This window comes from Megalobrama amblycephala, linkage group LG5 (assembly GCF_018812025.1).
Source record: "Megalobrama amblycephala isolate DHTTF-2021 linkage group LG5, ASM1881202v1, whole genome shotgun sequence".
NCBI lineage: Eukaryota > Metazoa > Chordata > Actinopteri > Cypriniformes > Xenocyprididae > Megalobrama > Megalobrama amblycephala.
This window is the reverse complement of record NC_063048.1, coordinates 32997659-33017360: the sequence shown is the minus strand read 5'-3', so window position 1 is coordinate 33017360 and position 19702 is coordinate 32997659. Positions and strand designations below refer to the sequence as shown.

The 19702-nt window shown below is 37.7% G+C and overlaps 1 protein-coding gene across 2 annotated transcripts in view; it reads left to right on the top strand.

Annotated features, from left to right (window-relative positions):
• luzp1 (leucine zipper protein 1) overlaps positions 1-16200 on the top strand; it is a 55118-nt gene extending 38918 nt beyond the window's left edge. For both annotated transcript variants that reach the window (XM_048191892.1, XM_048191893.1), the window contains 3 exons: positions 1165-4369; positions 10966-11150; positions 11309-16200. In XM_048191892.1, the coding sequence (XP_048047849.1) occupies positions 1418-4369; positions 10966-11124 (3111 nt within the window). In that variant the 5' untranslated portion in view covers positions 1165-1417 and the 3' untranslated portion in view covers positions 11125-11150; positions 11309-16200. The remainder of the gene's footprint in view (positions 1-1164; positions 4370-10965; positions 11151-11308) is intronic.
• Positions 16201-19702: the final 3502 nt, after the last annotated feature.

Here is a 19702-nt window from a genome sequence, read left to right as displayed (position 1 = left end):
CACTGAGGGATCTTGCCAGAGTGATTATGAATGTCATGTGTCATGGAAATCTGCCTTAGATGTGCTGGATCTCCATCCTGCTTGGCTGGTATATTTACTGGATGACTCGTTTCCTTTCTAAACCCTGAAGTACTGCCGCCTGCCTCTCACACCATAAAATTATGGGATTATGAAAGTATTATGACAGAATTCCTGCAATCCACACACTGCAGCTCATTCATTTGGGCCCGTCTCCATGTTGGTGGGCCTGCCAGTCGAACGGACATATTGAAATTCACTTTAGATTAAATTGTATAAAATGCTCTGTTACCTCTGGACCTGCTGTTGCTATGTGGGCTTTCACTGTATTTAGTGGAATATTTAATAAGGCTGTTTTACCAAAACAGCTGTCGGCTATCAAGACATTCTGCATTAGTCTTAATAAGAGTCATTTTGAGTCATCATGAGATTTTTATTGGTTGATTAAAATTATCAGCAGTAAATTAGTGAGAGACAGTGGCTCATAGCATCACATTTTTATTTTTAATTTGAGTAGGCACTGCTTGTAGGCTACTTATAGTGTGCGTTGCTGTGGCCAGAACTGTCTTGGCATGTAAAACGCTCTAAATCTTGTTTAGCGTCCTGAGAATGTGAGGGGTGGCTGTCACTATGAATGTTGCCATAGAGATGGGCACATGGACAGAGGCCAATGTCAGTGAGTTATGCTGTTGTCAGCAAAAGTGCAGTAAGAAATCGATGCTGAAATTATCATAAGTTGTGATGAGGGCCCCTTTCTCCTTTGCCATCCTTTCCCCCCTTCCGAGGTCTTCCTTTGCTTAGTGTCCTAATCTTTCCATGTGCTTGTTTATGTGCACTTTGCTAAAAACACATTTTTAAAAATTACAAAAAAAAAAAGGTTAGTTTAAAATTGTGAATGTAAATTTGTGCACAAATACAGTATTTATTCAGGTTTTTGTTTGCTTGGTGTGTGTAAGCAAACCCTAGTTATTCCAAGTATATTCAATTAATGTGAAATCTGTAAACACAATTTGTGGAATAACATGCATTTCTCATCTGTTTTTTTGTGATAAATATGTTTTATCATATTTATGTGACGTGATAGTTATACGCTTTATAAATATTTGGCACTGAAGCTTTGTGTTTCTTTTTTTTTTTGTCTTGCAGGTGATCAAAAGTCACTTGGATCACTAATGATAGTGGAGACAAGGCTTAAATAATAATAAATAAAAAATATCTATATATATTCAAAACTTCCTCCTAAAGGTAAGAGGAAGACATATGGACCCGAACTTTGAATCTGTCCTCTGATTTCTTCTTAAGAGTCCTAGAGCCACTTAGGAAACACCACCATACAAATGTGTACCCCTCTATCAAGCAATCATAAATACCTCACAGTAGATTAGTATCAGAAAGAAAAATGACAGACACAACAAATCGCCATCTGAGACACAAGTTGCAGAGCTTAGGACGACGTCTGGATGAGCTTGAAGAGGCCAGAGGAAAACTACAAAAAGCTGAAGATGAACTTCTTGACATTCAGGACAAAATCATTCAGGCTGAGGGGAGTAATTCCTCACTTCTCGCCGATGTGGAGACAATGCGAAAGAGATTGCTCAGAATTGAAGGCAAAGATGAAGAGGTCAGAAAAGCGGAGGATCTTTGTCGTGACGTTAGGGAGAAACTAGATCAGGAGGAGAAACTTACCAAGGATCTTAAAGTGGAGATTGAACGTCTTCAGCGCAGAATGACTGAACTTGAGAAGCTTGAAGAGGCTTTTGGTAAAAGCAAGTCAGACTGTACCCAGTTGTGCCTTAGTCTTAATGAGGAGAAAAACCTGACCAAAAAGCTTGCAGCAGAGCTTGATGCCTTGAAGGCACGTGTAAAGGAAGTGGATACCTCTGAAGCTCGACTGGACAGGGCAGAAAAATCCCTTACTGCAGAGATGGAGAAACTAAAGAGTCTCACTCAGACGTTTGTGAACGAACGCAAAAGACTTCTGGAAAGGCAGAGAGAGGATGAGAAAATCATACTCAAGCTGAACGAGAAGCTTGAACGTCAGAAAAACAAACTAGGCACAGCAGACCACAGCCAATTTGATTCTAGAGATCTTCGAATTGAGGATGAGTTCTCAACAGGCCTCACATGCAAACTGGCCAGGAAGAAGAGTTTCGAATACTTGAAGCATTCAGATGACCTAGATTTGAGAAATGAGTCAAAGAATGAGAAAAATAGCTTAGAGGGACAGGAAGACAATAAGGTTAAAGACCTCAGCCAGGAAGTGGAAAGATTGAAGAATCGTTTGAAGCAGATGGAGTTGGTGGAGGAGGACTTGAAGAACATGGAATCCAAGAATGCTGAACTGATAGAAAAGTACCAGCAGGAGAGGAACCGTAGTCAAGCTCTCCATGATGAGGTTGAGCAGATGAAAATGCAGCTCAAAGGTTGTAGCAATAGTAATGGAAACTCTACAGTTAACAGCACTACAAAGGTCCTGGAAAATGGCAAGGCAGAAAATGATGAGATCAATGTACGAGGAGGCTTCAGACAGGAGAAACCTAAAATCCTAAATAGGAGTCCTGCTGCTTCCGAACCAGTCACCTCCAAGTACAAAAGCAGAGATGCGTCTCCTCAGCAGAGGCGAGAAACTAAGCTGAGGAACAAAGACCTTTGTCACTCCAGGGAAAGCTCCCCAAAGACTGTACGAAGGACTCTTAGTCCAGCACATAATGTCAGGAAAGGTTTGAAGACTGGTGCTTCCAGTACTGCTTCTGACAATGAGACAAAAGATGGCAAGAAAGAAAAAACAATTGGAAGTGCCTCATCAAGTGCTCTCAGTGAAAGCAAGAAAATTTCAGTCCTTAGTCGCTATCCTCCAGCTGCTAATGACCAAAAATCTTGGAAGCCATCAGTCAAGCAAAATGACAGTGATAGCAAGAGGAGTCAAATGGAAAAGTTGTCCAGGTATCCTGGAGTTGATAGTGAATCCAACATGTCTGATAGGGCAGTCTTAATATCAGCCAGAGCTGCTATCCTTGCTTCACCTGAGAAAGGACTAACTGAACCTGAGAGTTTAGATCAGGAGGCTTCTGCAATGTTGAGTGTGTCCAAGGCAAACGGATCCTATACTGCTTACAGGTCTCATGTATCGCCATCTGTTCTGAGCGATCACGGTTCTGATGGTCACTCCTCAGCCTCTGAAACAGAATCCACTGGCTCCAGGCGATCGGCAGGTGAGCAAAGTGACCCCCTGATGTCAAGTACAAGTGGAAGAACATCATCAAAGTACACCAGATACTCACAGCTGCAAGAATCTTACTCTGATGGTTCCTCAAAGGGCCCCTTTAGTGAGGAGCAACACAGGCCTCTTACGGTAGAAGGGGATACACAAGAGACTATGCATACTACCTCAGGTATTGAGATCCGCAGGGTATGCAGTCCTCGTGAAGCCCTCCGGTCAAAAGCTGTCATCAAGCAAGCCATTGTTGAGATTGACAGGAAGGAAGTGATGTCAGGGGGAATCTCAGAGCCTTTGACTACCAGTGGGAAGCCCAAGATCTCCACTAAACCAGTACTGAGTAGCAAGATGACTAGCAGTATCACCTTCTATCCCAATGACCCCAGCTCCTCTCGAACAAGCAGTCGGAGCAGTAGTTTATCAAGTGAGCCCCCTTCCAAGGAAAGGCACACTTCTACTAGTAATATTGTCATCGGCCCCAGCAGTGAGCATAGGGGTAGCATCTCTATACCTTACGAAATATCCATCCCTAAGAGTGAGATCACTCTGCGTCAAAGTGACACTGATGTTGACTTCTCTGATCCTCACAGTTACATTGAGAATGCTCCCATGGAGGCAGCCCTCCTGTCTCAAAGCAGCTTCAGCCTCCAGTCTTCAGAAGCTTCAGACTTAAATAATGACATTGAGTCTGGGTTTGAGAGCAGCAGTAGCAACACCACCGTGACCAGCTGGAGAAGCCAGAGACAAAACCACCACTCATATGATGACAGTTTGCCAGAAATGAGAAACATCACTGTCAGGAGCACTTGGAGGAGCCGTGGGGCAGCTTCTGTGGATGAATCTGCTCGAGCAATAAGGCAAGATGGCTCAGAGGATGAGGGTGAGTCTACAACCACCTGGAGAGCATATAGGGCAACTGCAGTGTTGGACACTCCATCAAACTCTAGCACTGTTGCTAACTTTGGAAGTAAACCAAGCCCAGCCGAGGTATACATGCGTAGGATCAACAATGCAGCACCGTCTGTCCTTGAGCCAGGACGAAGGAACAAAAAGACTTCTTTGCCAGAAAGAGCTATTGCACATGAGCCTGTCAGTGCTCAGCAACTTCAACCAAGAGGCCGTAAACAACCCATTGTGAGTACTGACTTTTTACCTTTTGACCATAACTAATAATGTAGATTCCAGAAGTGTACTGTAAGAGATTTGTTTGGTCCACCGATAGTTGTTTTTCACTGTTAGCGCCATGGTTAAGATCAGTAAAAAAACATAAAATATGCTTATGCAAAATATCTGGTCATTTGGATCCAATTTTGTATGTTCTATATGTAGTTAGTTTTTTTTCCCCTTTAAATTCAAATGTACTTGCTGTCATGCCACCTGTTAAAAATCTCAGGAGAGCCTTTAAGTCTGTCCACATATTTGGTGCCACCATCTTGATTAATATTCTTTAGCCATGGAATTTAACACATTTGTTTCTTAAAGTGTTGTTTGATTTGGAAGTCTTTCTTATAATCCTCTGCATCTGGAAGAAGGTTAAGTGGACAGAAATTTTGAAAGCATGATGTATTTTTAGATCGTTCTCCATCTGCTGAATGAGAAAAATAGGCCCTTGAGGTATCTCTCTTTTCTGTTTTCTTGATATGCAATCCATACTGGGGAAGTGTGCTTTTCAGTTGTTGAGGCCTGGGCAGTTTTTGTGTTTTGTGTCTATGTCCTTTACTAGACATTTACTAAATCATGAAGAGTTAAACTAGACACAGCCAACTCTGGGGGGAAAAAATTAATATGACTTAGTTCACTATACATGTTTTTTTAATATTTGTATGAATAAAGCTGTTGTTTTTTACTAGTAACATTTGAATGTAATATTAGATATTGATACATGTGTGAAGGATGTTGAAAGCTAATGACAGACAGGTCAGAGGTCGTGCCTTTGTTTTTAGAAAAATTGTTAGTCAGGTCAACTGGCAGTTTTTGTCCCCACAGTTAAACCAATTTGAGCCTGGCGTCACCCCAGCAGTCAAAACAAAACAGGCAAAGCAAACACTTTTCACCAGCTTTCACCCTTTTTCACTTACTGAGAATACAAGTAAGAGAATAGAGCTGCACCCTATCAGAGCACCAATTACCATCATCCTCTCATTAAACATCTCAAACAGCCCAGCCTTCAAATTTACCCACAAAGACCTAATTAAATCACTGAGATGGCTCTCAAACATGGCCCCTTCCTGGCACACACCTTCAAAAACAAAAACTGCCCCTTCTTCATTCTCCCTCTCTTTCTGGTTTCTCACATTCTATTTCATGCCATGTTTGTTTTCTTTGTCTTTTGACCTGATGGATGGCAAATGCCTGATCATTTTTCTGAGAAAGCTGAAAGATTTATGCACAAGTGAATTTTAGCACTTGCATAAGCAGAGGTCAGATCATTTGTTTTACTCCCTTCTCTCTATCACTCAGTGAAGGTTAGTTTTCTTTGTTCTACAGATGGTTCTTCATACTGTCATTGCAGCTGTAAGTTAATATACTGCTATTGTGACCCCATTCACTTTTTTTCTCTCTGTTGGGGATACTCCATCATTAATCTTTTATCTTTTTATCTTTAAAGCATCTTTCCATCTGTAGAAGTGAATGTGTACTATATTTTGTACTATAATGTACTATAATTTGTACTATAAACCTTTTGGAAATTTAAAATTTAAATTTAAAAAAAGAAGAAAAAGTTGGTTGCATAAAGTAATGTAATGTGGCAGTACTATACATTAAAATGGATAGTTCGCCCAAACATTTTGTCATTTACTCACCCTCATGTTGTTCCAATGGGTGTTTACATGGGTTTTTCTTCAATTGTGAGCAATTTTTGGCATGAATTCCCTTAAAGGAGACCTATTATGCCACTTTTAACAAGATTTAATACAAGTCTCTGAAGTTTCAGCTCAAAATACCCCACAGATCATGTTTTATAGCGTGTCCAGTTTGCCCCTATTTGATTGTGAGCAAAAACACGCCGTTTTCGTGCGTGTACTTTTACATGCAACTGCTCTCTCCGCCCCTTTCTAGAAGAGGGCGGAGCCTTTAAAGCTTGTGCTTCAGATACTTCAGCAACAACAAAACTGGAGAATCTCTCGCAGCTAAAATGTCAGAAATTGTCAGTTATGGTGTTCAGCATTATTTGTTCAAACTGAAGTTGGACACAGATTGAGAGACTCGAGAAGAAGTTACAAATTTTAGAATGCAACAGGACTTTTCTGAATGGTTAGTTGATGAATTTATGTAGTTGTTGTGTTGAGTTAACTTTATTCAACTTATCAATTAGCCTGTTCCATCATGATCATCTATAAATCATCTACTCCTCAGTGGCTCAGATGCCAGGAGTCTTTGGAGACACTTATGTTCATTTAATACTTTCAAAAACAGAACATTTGTAAAGTTTATGTGGTGCAGACATTATATCAATAGGTGCTATAGCGAGGATATGAACCTGTGATGTCACAGGAGGGGAAAATCTGGGAAAATTTTTACACACAAATTTTGAAATGATTTATTTCACTTGTTTAGGTAATTGTTATTTTTAAAATGAAATATATTTTATAATGGATTATCTAAGTTTTATATTGAAAATCCTGGTCCTGGATGAGGCTAAAACCATACAATCAATGTGAAAAGTAGCATAAATAAATGAATGCCCTTATTTGAAGAAGCACCCACTTATTCTCAGCAACTGATTGAAAGCAAACTTCATCCATTCCCACTCAATCTGGAGTCCATTAGGAAGGATTTATCTAATCAGCCAGGGTCAGGCATGCATTCAGCTTTATCTCCAACTCATGTGATTTCTTTTTTTCCCCCTTGAATTTAGTCTAATCTTCTCAATAAATACCTCACTCTGGGTTATCACAATGATTATGACACACACATACACACACACACATACAACATGATCAATGTTTAAATGAAGAAACCCTTTACACTGAGAATTTGGTCTGTTTATCAGTCGTTTGTAGGTTATTACGAGTTACATTATAAAACTTTAGCTAGTAAACGGAACAGAAGTAGATTACAGTCACAGCTGTGGATACAGTATTGAATTTGTGATTCCCTTATTTCTATTTATTTATCTTATTGCATCAGTATTTTTTTTTTTATCTGTGCGTACTCTACAGTGGAATAGCTTGGCCATGGATGTCTCTATTTAAACCTTCAGACAGATTTCTAGACTGTGTCTTATAAATAAGATCAATACCACAGTGATTCGAGGGAGATTGAATCTGTCCATCACTGATGCGGTGTCGTTGTGCTGACAGAGGCAGAGGTTTTATCTCCTCCATTATTAATGAAGGCACATGTCCAAGACTGTCCTCGAAGATCAAGGTCATCTGTTTCATGTCTCTGACACAAAGCCTATGTGAGTCAAATATATGTGCTGAAGTCATTAATACTCCTGCTGCAAGGAGTGCTGTATAAAGTAAAGTAATCCCATTCAGCCAGATGTCATGTTATGTTAAGAGCTGGAATGCCTTTTCATCCGTGCTTATAAAATTACACAAATCTGGAGTGATTTATGGAGGAATTTTGATCACAGCTTCATTATAGTGTGTGTATATATAGGCAGCCATTAGCTGCTTACTAATGTAGAGTACTGAAAGTGACTGTCTGCCATACAGATACTTTGCTAAATGGCACCTGTGTGTGTGATTTAAAATCTTTTAAAAGCTTGTCTGGACAGTCACAAAAATGATAGTCATTTGTTATTTCACTTTGGATGTGCTGTTATCTTGTTAAATATTTCTTAATGAGGAGACACTTTCAACTAAGCGAAGAAAAAAGTGCATTAGCACTAAAATAATTGGTTATTCATTTTTATTCATTTGTAGTATTCCTAAAAATGCATAAATTTTACAAGAATAAAATGTAATGTAGCAGTAGGCAACTATACATTAAAATGGATAGTTCACCCAAGAATGAACATTTTGTCATCCTCATGTTGTTCCAAACCTTCTTCTGTTGAACACAAAAGAAGATATTTTAAAGAATGGTAATCAGACATTTGACGGTAACCATTAACTTCCATAGTATTTTTTTTCCCTACTATGGAAGTCAATGGCTACCGTCAACTGTTTGATTACTAACATTCTTTAAAATATCTTCTTTTGTGTTCAACAGAAGAAACAAACTCATACAGTTTTGGAACAACTTTTGGGTGAACTATCCGTTTAAGTAGGTACATAAGTTCATAAGGTAATGCCATAGTACTTTATTATACAGTATGCCATGGTATCATGGGATTACAGGATACCTAAAAGAATACCTTGTTACTACCTTTTGACACTTTTTATTGTATTTTTAATTTAATCAGTTAGGTTATATATAGGTTAGGTCATATAACTACTAACTAATAATTTTAGTTAAAAAAAAAAGAATGTTTTAAAGAAATGGTTTAACTCACATAACCACAGACTTACATAAACACATACTTGAATCACGTAAATCACACTAGTAATAAAATAATGGAATTTATTGCATTAGCTTTTATTAAACCCTTTTCATAATGTCTTGCAATAGGCCATGTGTTCTACTCTTGGTACTGAGTACATATACGCTTGATCTGTTTTTTGATTTAAAAAAAAAAAAAAAAAAAAAAAAAAAAAAACTAGACATTTGCCATTTCAGCACTAACACTACTAATATTCAGATGTTTTAAACTTCCTGTACCATGGACTTACATGGAACCCATTCCTTAATGACATCTTTCTGTATGATTGTGCTTTTGTCATTTCCACCCATTGCCCCTTCCTGAGTGACACAGGAAGTTGCAAGGTTGCGCCTGCCCATTTGGCAGCCAATGCATCGTAACTGGTTTCCTGTACACCCACCTCTCGTATCCCAGTAGGCTTCAAGCCCTATTATGGACAATTAGCATCTGTCTGCTGCGTACGAAATTCCACAGCAGTATGTGGCATATCCTGCTGCCTCATTTGGGAACTTTTTATAACTGACGTCATAAACCATTTGGTTGGCTGTGTAAAGTCTCCACCTTCATGGTAAAGAAAAGAGACAATAGTTGTTCTATATTAGGACATGTTCTGCGGCCTGAGCAATTTCTTTCCTCTGACGTATGATAAAAGTTTGGTCTGTAGAAAAATTAAGAATTCTTAGACCTTTTGGCCCTTGCTCTGTTCACACAGATTTTTTTTTTTTTTGCAACCCAGCAAATTTACATGATATACACATTTTTACCACAGACATTAAAAATCTGAAAATATCAGAGAATTTTAAAACTGTGATTTTCCTGCCAGGATAGTTTGTGGAAATTAATAATGTTTTAAAAAGTCATGGAAAACGTCCTGGAAGTTTCTATTGCAAATGCTTTATTATTATGTACATATTATTAAGTACATTTGCTTATTAAAAAATCTCTTTGTCAGTCTGTGAATTTCTATAAAATTTATCTTATACAATACACAATCACAAAAGTCACGTATAAATCATTGGTCAAAAAATATTGTTTATTATTATTATTATTATTATTATTATTATTGTGATTAGAATCCCTGACAGCAACATAGTGTCCACATCTGGTCCGCGTGTAATCCACATGTACCAGATGTGGGCCACACTATGCTGCTGTCTGGGCTATTATGCAAGAAGTTTTTCTGCCCTAATGTCTTTAAAGGAGACCTATAATTCCCCTTTTCACAAGATCTAATATAAGTCTCTGGTGTCACCAGAATGTGTCTGTGAAGTTTCAGCTCAAAAAATACCCCACAGATCATTTATTATATGGTAGCTTGCCAAATTTGCCCGTATTTGGTATGTCCCTTTAAATGCAAATGAGCTGCTGCTCCCGGCCCCCTTTCCAGAAGAGGGCGGAGCTTTAACAGCTCATGCCGCGGTTGCTCAACAACAACAAAGCTGGAGAATCTCACGCAGTCAAAATGACGATTGTCAGTAAGGCAAGGCAAGGCAATTTTATTTGTATAGCACATTTCATACACAATGGTAATTCAAAGTGCTTTACACAAAGAAGAACCCGATACGTAATAAAAATGGAACGCATAAGAAATAGAAATAACAGTAAAAACAGAAAATTCCGCTATCTGGATGGAAGAGTTGGGAAGTTTCAGGGAGTTTTTTGTTGTCTGTCAGAGCAGATCTAAACGGATCTATCCATCAGAGGGATAACTATTCATATTTGTCAGGTGCTTTAAATTGAGGGATAACTGTAAAAATATTTGTCAGGTAGCTGTGCATTTACACTTACAGACAAATCTTCCTGGACTAACTCTGTCAGAGCTCCATCTAGGGATAACAAATGCTTACTTCCTAATTCTCCCAGTTCTTTCAACCAGACAGCAAGATTTAAAATGCATTAAAAGTCAGAAATAAAAAGATGATACATAAAAGATTGATATAAAATTCATTCAAAATGAAATAAAAACAAGAGAAAGAATTACGCCTTATATTGTTCAAACCGGAGTCAGACACTGATGGACAGAGTCAGGAAGAAGTTACACCTTTTAGAATGCAATTGGACATTTCTAAATGGATAGTGGATAAATTTATGTAGTTGCTGTGGAGTTGATTCAACCTGTAAACAAGTTAAACAACCCTTCAGAACATGACAGAATTTGGTGGATAAATGAAAGAGTAATTGTAAGTGGAAAGTTTTGAGTCTATTGAAGTCATTAGTATTCTGTATCGCATTTGTTGTATGTTTGTTCTCTTCCCAGTCTGCAGATGATGGAGAAACTGTTCCGTCCTCATGGCGAAGGCAGCCCACAGGTGACGTGGACTCGTACGATAGGCCTGGGAGTCGTGGAGCGTGGTCTAGCAGAAACCGCACAGCAGATGGAAGCCGGTCGTGGTCAAACCGACATCTGGACAATTGATCCATATTACCCACATTTCCAACTAGGTATGTGTCTTCTTATAGCCTTATTCAGTTAAACTTATCAAAAGCAAGAGACCATAGAGGATTCTGGGTTATACTTAATTAAAGCAAGCTAGAAGCTAATTACTCTCATGTTAATGAGTCCTGACCCAAAGTGTCCTTGTGTGTTTTTATTACCTCAGTTGATACATCTCAAAGCAGCCCCTGTGTGAAGGAATGAAGCTCATCTCAACTCTTCAGTTATGCCATGACTTTAACAGACCCATCAGCTGATCAGATTTCCAGGTAGACCCCGAGTGACCACTGGGAACTTTGACGTACTCATACATCAACCTGTATGAATTCACCATCTTCCAGCTGTCGCTTTTTCGAATGGAAGTCTCATATTCCTACAGCGATGAATCCTCTTCTGCTCCTTGTAGTGTATTAAAGTCGTCAAACATGACAAGGGAGAGGTGCAGACATGTTGTTGGGAATATGTAAAAGGGGCTTTGGGTCATTTATCAGCATTTTGAAAACCCCACACAGACCTTGTTGGTGCCACAGATCTTGAATTTCATGTGTTATTCTCACAAGGAGCAAGTTACAGCTTGTGGCTTTTCAATTAGTTCACACTTCTTCTTTTTTTTTTCTTTTTTTTTGCTGGATGGTTTAATTAAGGAATTCATTGGGATTATTGCACACAGCTAAAATTCATTGATTATCCAGGCAATCACACATAAGTGTATACATATTTTTTTGTCTTGTGTCTTAGGAGCCAGTAGAGTCAGCCACATTCTAGAAGTACATGCTAAGGCCAACAGTCTTCATTATGCATTGATGTACATATGCCCAATTTTTCATCGTAAAGCGCCTGGTGACCAAGTTTATTTGATCTCATTTGTAATTTGCTCCTTGTATCATGTCAATTTATTACTAGTTTGTCTGTTTTCTTCATCTTTTCTTTAACTGGATTTGATGGTCTCACAACCAGCATAGCGAATGCACAGGGCCACGACACTAAACGTTTTTAAGAAAAGCTGGGAAACGCATCTGCATGTTGACCTTTCTCCGTCTCAGTAGCTCTGAAGGGATGCTGGCTTTGGATTCCCAACCACTGGAGAAGAATCCAATCACCTAGAGCTCATCTCGATGCGACCATGTCCATCTGGGTAGCTAACCGGGATTAACCCAAATTCTGGACATTTATAGAGGATTTTCAGAGCCGCTCTGTGACTCTAATCGCAAACTTTGCACAGAAAGACAATGAACCGAACTCTCGGTGTGTCACAGAAAACCAGCGTTTGGGATTCTGCTGGTCCGAGTCAGTCTAATAAACCCCTAGACGGGTTGTGTTTTCATGTTATTTCAGCCGTAGAGCTTGTTGAGCCTTGAGGGTGGCTAGCATGACACCACAAAGGATCCAGAATGCTTCAGTTAGGAATGCCTATGCCTGGATAAACGGCCTCACCATCGAAAAAACATCGGAATGCCCATCACTTCCTCATGTGGTTAGTACTTGTTGAAATATTATTGAATAGAGCTGCTGCAGTTGAAATGTTGTGTACTGTTTCTATTAGATTTTAAACAGTTCAGTGCCACCAATGATTATTTTCTTATTCCGGCTCAGATTCCTTTTGTCCTTGTACACTACTCTTAAGTGTCCGTGCGTATTAATATCTCTCTTATCCAATACCTTGAATCCGACGATGACGACAAAGGGTCAGTTATCCATCGGCCCACCAGATGATCTCAATCTCCAATGTCACTGGAATGTGGGATGTTTTATTTTTCTGTTTGTTTTAATCTAATGCTGTATGTGTAATGTTGTTCTGGGGGTTGATGTTCAAGTGGACAGTTTGCTGTCTTTGCGGCGTCTCACTTGGTTATTACAGATTTAAAAAGATCCACGCCTCACCATCACGGTCAGTTTTGCTTTGTTCTGGTTTCCTGTGCTTCTGTGTCCTCAATAGTTATTCGTCCCTCTGGCTTGGGCTGGATGGAGTCTTTGAAACAAAATTGGAAATTTCTGTTTGTCTATCAATTTATCTTTTTTATTTAAGTCATTCTAATGAATTTGTAATTGCACTTAAATCATTAAAACTCATAAACATAAGAAAACAGACTAGATCTTTCTGATGTGTAAAAAAATGTTCTCAGCTTTGGTTGTCTCAGAAATAGAGAGACTACACATGATTGATATGGCTTAGAAGCAAATAGTCTTGCTTACATAAGTTACCATCACATTTCCCTAAATAATATTGCCAACCAACTTAAAATGTATTACATTTAACCAAGCTGCCCATACAAAATGTATAATATGTATATTTTTTGTATTCATTTCTGAACGTTTTCCAAGAACTCATTTGACTTCGGGCGGCAGTTTGGCTTTGTTCTTCTCAAAATTGCCCTACTTTATTCGGCACCGTAAAAACAAACGTTTGTCTTTCCAAATGAATATCGCAGACTTCCCTCTACTTCCTGTTCAGGGGTCTTGGGCTGAAGTGAATATGCTGGCTCCTGTATCTCATGCCCTTGCTTTCTCAGAATACCCTAGTGCCCTGGGCTGCTGTAATCCAAGCTGCCGGTCCCTAAAGCCATTTTATTGGCTGGCTAAAGTAGCAGCAGCAGGCCTGATATACGGTCCCTGGGTTGGTTGCAGGTCGGAGGTCAGCGCTGCATTTGATGGGCTTATAACTTCTGAGGGAGGAAGTGGGACCAGCTGGCAGCAAAAAAAAAAAGGCAAAAGAGGAAGCAGAGTTGGTGACCAGGATGGTGTCCATGTGTGGTACCAAGAAGAACCAGGAGGGTCAGCCAAGATTCTGTAGAGAGGGAAGGTTTTAGCCGTTTCCCAACTTCCGTAAATAGTTTTAGGCATTATGAATTGTAAATCCCTCTATAATAAAATTGTGCCCACTCAAAGCTTGCAAACATGATCCTAAAACTGCAGCATGACCCAGATTGATGTGATGATATAGAGCAAGTCTGTACTGGAAATACCAGCAGACTACATCTCCCTTTCCCAACCCCCCCGGCCAGGCAAAGGTCTCTCGGCTGCTCTGTGGCTTCAATGCTCAACCACAGCTGTCGGAAACCGTAGATTTTATGTGCTCACAAGACAGTCCAGAGTTTCTGAAAGAGGTCTTTTTAAAGAGGCTGACTGAAACCACAATTCTCAAGGAATTCTTCATTTCTCAACCCCATTTACTAAAGTGTCAATACGCCGTTCACCCTCAGAAGTCATCTTAACACGTCTGATTTTCATTCCTCCACTTTTGTCTTTTGCTCTCTGTGGAAATAATCGGTGCGAGATTCGGTTACATGTCTCAGAACGGATCAAAGGTCATATAGTTTCACATATTGTTCATTTAAAAGAACTAAATCATAAAAAAAATACTTCATCCTACATCAAGGTTTTCCCATCTATATCACTTTAATGTACATCTTAGGTAGCCAAACTTAACCAAGCTATGACACCAGTCAAGAAGCATTATCATGTCTAGCTTCTGACAGTTGGTGATGACTCAGAATGGTTTTTAATCATTTGTAGTGACAATTTTTAAAGGAAAGTAGTTGTAATTATTTTATAAAAGCCATTTCTAAGCAATAACGTAATATTGAATGTACAGAAGAGAACATTTGAAGGCTTTGACATGTTGTGCCCGCATTATAAGCTGGCATTGGCCCTAAAAGGCCAAAAATAGGTCATAGTGTCATGAAATATGCAGAATCTGCACTTAACCAGCACTTAAATGACTCTTTTAACCTATTTACTTAATCTTTATGGGTTTAATTTTCTAATATGGCTTCCCTTCTTTTTTTCTTCTTTTTTTTTTAATCACTTATCCCCGAATTAAGTGAATGTACAGCCATCAAAGATGTGTATATATGTACATGTGTTTGTGCACTGGCCAAAATAGCAGAATAATTTCACCTGCAGCAACTGTGAGACACCTCTTATATTTTTCTGGGTTGAGAGGTGGACTGTCCACATTATTTGTACAGATTGCAAAGCATTTTATTTTCATCTGTCATCTTTTTTTTTTTCCTGTAAGGCCATGTGCGATATATATTTTAGTTGACACAATGTGCCAAAAAAATCATTCCAAGGTATTTTTGTAGTTTACATGGAAACGAATGGCTTCTTAAAAGCAATTATGAAATTAAAAGGGTAAATATTTCTGTTATCAAGCTTTTCCTTTTATCTGCTTTTTTTTTTTTTTTCAAACTACAATCAGTTTTATTTAAAAGTATCTTGTAATTTTGTAAAGTGGGCCATGTTTAAGATATGTTAAGATTTTTTTTTCCCCTTTTTTTTTATTTGTGTAGATGTGTACCTTAATGGGCTCCTGGAGAGTGTTTTTTGGATTTTTAATTTCAATCTTGTGTTTTATTCATAATTTGTATAAACTATTAAAGTTAGACTCAGTTAAAAGTGTTAATTAACCAGCTTTTCAAACATTACCAACTTGTGCTTTTTTCTTTCATTTTAAGAGAAGTGTCTGGGTGAAGTGTTTATTAAATGTAAGATGGATATGTTGAGCCAGGGGCTCAGTATAGTTCAGTTCTGTTCTCATCTTTTATTAACCGCTCAAACTGTGGGTTTCCCTTCTGCTCATTCAGGGTTCATTCATCTCCTGTGCTGTATTAAAAGTGCTGCCAAAGACAGATTTTAGGCCTTAACACACAGACGCAAACATGCTGTAACACACACGCCACACAGTAACTGAATTAAAGTTCACTGATACTTGCTTACACAGTCTCTTAAACACACTGCACATATAAATACAGGTCTGCATAGTTAAAGAAGGGAGACAGAAGTTGAGTGGTGTTTTTCTGATAACGCAGTGTTTGTAAATGGCTGTCAAGCAGATGTTGGTGTAGAGTGAACCTGCGGTGAGGACACAGGTGAACATGCTCATTGTATTCAGCCTCTCAGTATCAGCAATAACACGTTCTGTGTTTCAGTCTTACACCTTTGTACTGTAATATTTGTGCATGTTTCAGCATTGTGCATGGAGCTAGACATCTCTTTAGGCTGAACTGCAGACCATATGTATTCCAGCTACTATAATAAAAAGCAACTTGTTTGTAACAGGGTTGGTTTTGTGTGTTTATCTAGTGGCTCATTCATTTGTTTTGGTTTTTTTTCAGTTCATTTGTTGGCAGTTGATTACCAAAACTATGACTCAATGGAATGATGGTGTGATAAATTGCTTTATAGAGCTGCATGTACATCCAAGAAGCTCTGTTATCATTTAATATATGAATTGGTGATAACAGCAGTAATCAGACACAATAAACCATTGGAATTTCACAGCCCTTTGGTTTCAGCTGGCAGAACATATTCTTCAGATAGAACTAAATAATGATTTGGGTCTTAAGTTAGAGTGAACAGCACTATATTTCAGTCACAGCAATAAATAATTCTGTTTAGCCTAATAGGGGGTTTGTCAATATAGCACACATTTTTGTCATTTTGAAGGTTGAGAGCTCTGATCCTGATTCACTTTCCTTATGTGGATTTTATTATATTCTTTCTACTTCTGAAAAAAAAAAAAAAAAAATTAAGTTTATTAAGTGTGCTATTAGAATACTTCTTTTAAACTAAAAAATAAAGTATACTTTTATGTACTTCTCAGAAATATACTTAAAATTTCACAAGTGTACTTGACAGTGTGACTTCTACTGACAAAAAAAGTCGGAAGTATATTTAGTATACTTAAGCATATACTCAATCTTTTGATCAATAGTATAATTAAGTATACTTGGCTTGTAGTTGTGTTTACTCTTTTAAGTGAGTGGCCTACTAAATACTTTTTTGCATAGTTTTACATACTGTCTAATAAACTTACATTGTTTGATTTATAAAGAAAACAGATATGTTCCTAATTCTGAGTATGTGAATGTATGTTGTCCACTGGTAGTGCACATAAGAATTTACTTCAAATCTACTTAATGTACAGTTAAATGTATATTTCAAGTATAAAAATTGATATCTAAATATATACTTAATATTTACTTATACTTCGTTGTATACTTAAAGTGCAAAAATAACATAAATAGTAAACTATAAGTATGATAAGTTCATTTAAAACTCACAAGTATACCTGCAGTATAAAATTACTAAACTAGTAGTTTACTGAGAGTATATTTCAAGCTAAAAAGGCTAGTATTTAACTAGTAAACTATCCATTTAAATAGGTTTGCTTATAGTATAGTTACAGAACAAATGAAAAAAAGTAGTTGTAAACTAGTTGTGTACTATTACACTTGAAGTAAACTTAAAAGTATACACTGAAAGTGGGCCAATTTAGTCCCAAGTAGTATTGAAATAGTACACTTACAAGTATACTAATAGTATTATACTTACTACATAAAGTATACTTAAACTTTACTTAAATGTACTTAATAAAATTAACTTGAAGTAAACTTGTTTTTCTAAGGGTGAGTTTGTTTAAGGCACCAGTACATAGTTAAGTAAATGTATGGTCTGCATTTTATGGCCTAGCAGTGATGTTATATTGACTTGAGATTTTTAAATGAGTTCATAAGAGGTAACTAAGACCACTTAGATTATTTAGAAAAGACACCACAAATCAAGATATGACAGAATGCTGCATAGAACTTTAAAACCTGACTCTCCATCAGAATTCATTATTGTTTGTCCAAATCCTTGAAACGGCTCTTAAAGCTTTAATCCTGTTCTGAGAATGAGAATTATCAGCCTTAACTGGACAGTTATTTGAAAGACATTCAAAATTCAACAAACTGGATAAGTGAGAAAAGTCTAGACAGTGAAGTCAATCTTGTTCCCGCCTTTTCTTCCAGTCTAGAACATTCATCAGCATTACCGAAGAAGAGTTCTAAAAGCATTTTAATGGAGCGTTAACATGAAATTGACTAGTTGATTTAAAAAAATAAAAACGTTAGACAGCCTATCTCTGTGTGGAGGTACTGTATGAGTGTTTGTGCGTATATATATATATATATATATATATATATATATATATATTCCATGTGAAATGAAATATATTTCTGCACTCAGGGTGTGTGGGGGTTTCTGTGTTGAAGGGCACATTGTGAAGTTGTTGTGTGGGTGATTAAGTGTAACATCTGCCTGTGAACAGGATGAGTCAGGTTTAAGTTCTGACACGCTCATGAACCCTTTATTGCAAGGCCTGTGCATCAGAAATCACTCTCAAAATGAGACATACTGAAATAACATATTGAAATATTGATCAGAGATCCCTGAGGGCATCCAGGTGTCTTTAAGAATATTATGAAATGTCAAAGGTGTTACGATACAAGTTATGTTGTCTAAAATGAATTTTAATATGCAAACAGATTGTGGAGTCTGTCCTGAGGCGGTGCAGCTTGTGCATCATTTCCTGCTAGCCGCTAACATTGTGGATCTAGGAAAGTCAATAAATCTTCAGGAACTGGACTTGAATTTGCCTGCAGTTAACAGCTCAAGATAAAAGCATCCACAAAATACCATAATATCTAATACACATGATTTGAGGGCAATCCGGCTCTGTGGTCAATGAACCAAATGTACTCACATTATCAAAACCACTGGTGGATTGCAGTATTATGAATAAGAATATGGTTGTGGCATCTTAGTGCAGGCTGCTCAAGGCTCTAATCACGAACCAAACTGCTGGGGCCAATATCAGCTCAGGTCCCTCAGACTCCCACAATACAGTGCAGCTGCCAGGGCCCACACCACACAAGCTGGGGCTGAAGCCAGAGGCCTGGAGGGGTTATAGCAAGAACAGAGAGCAGGAGAGAGAGAAGCCAAAAAAGCCTCTGGGCAGCATGACATGTGAAGAGACTGGATAAACTAAAAATAATAATAATTTTTAAAAAAAATTAAGGAAATGGTGACTAAAAAATGAGAATAAGACAAAGGGCAAAAGTGTTTGACTGAAATATTAAAGCTGCAGTCTGTAACTTTTTTTGGTTTAAAATCAATTTGAGCAAGTACATAACCAATGACCAAAATGAGAAACATATGAAAACATAACCAAATGAGAGTCATCAGTGACAACTGGAGATTCACCCGTAGTCAAAAGCAAAAGACTTTGGACTGCAGAGTGGCTACAGAAATTGAAATCTACAGGTAAGGCTAATACACACTAAATACACAGTCACGCAATGCTGATGTTGTTAACATGAACAATTTGAGAACAAAGTATAACAATAATAATTTGCATGGTTTAACATGAACCAAGCTAAGCGATCTTAATCACGTTACTTACTTGTTCAGATGACATTTTCTGGTGAAAATTCTTATTTTGGTCCATACTTCCAATACGTAGAATCTGTGATTGCCAACACTGTTGGGTGTAACTATTATTTAAGTAATTAGTTACCGTAATTGAATTACTTTTCCCTTGAAAATGTAAAGTAAGGGATTACTCTTATTTTACTGTAATTTAATTTGTTACTTCTTAAGTAATTGAACTAAATACTGTGTATAGACCGTAGAACAATTATATATAATAGTGGATTTAACATCAAAATTTCAAGTCTAATGTAAAAATGCATGTTTTTATGTATCCTCACTTTAAATACTTTAGTGAGTTAATAAG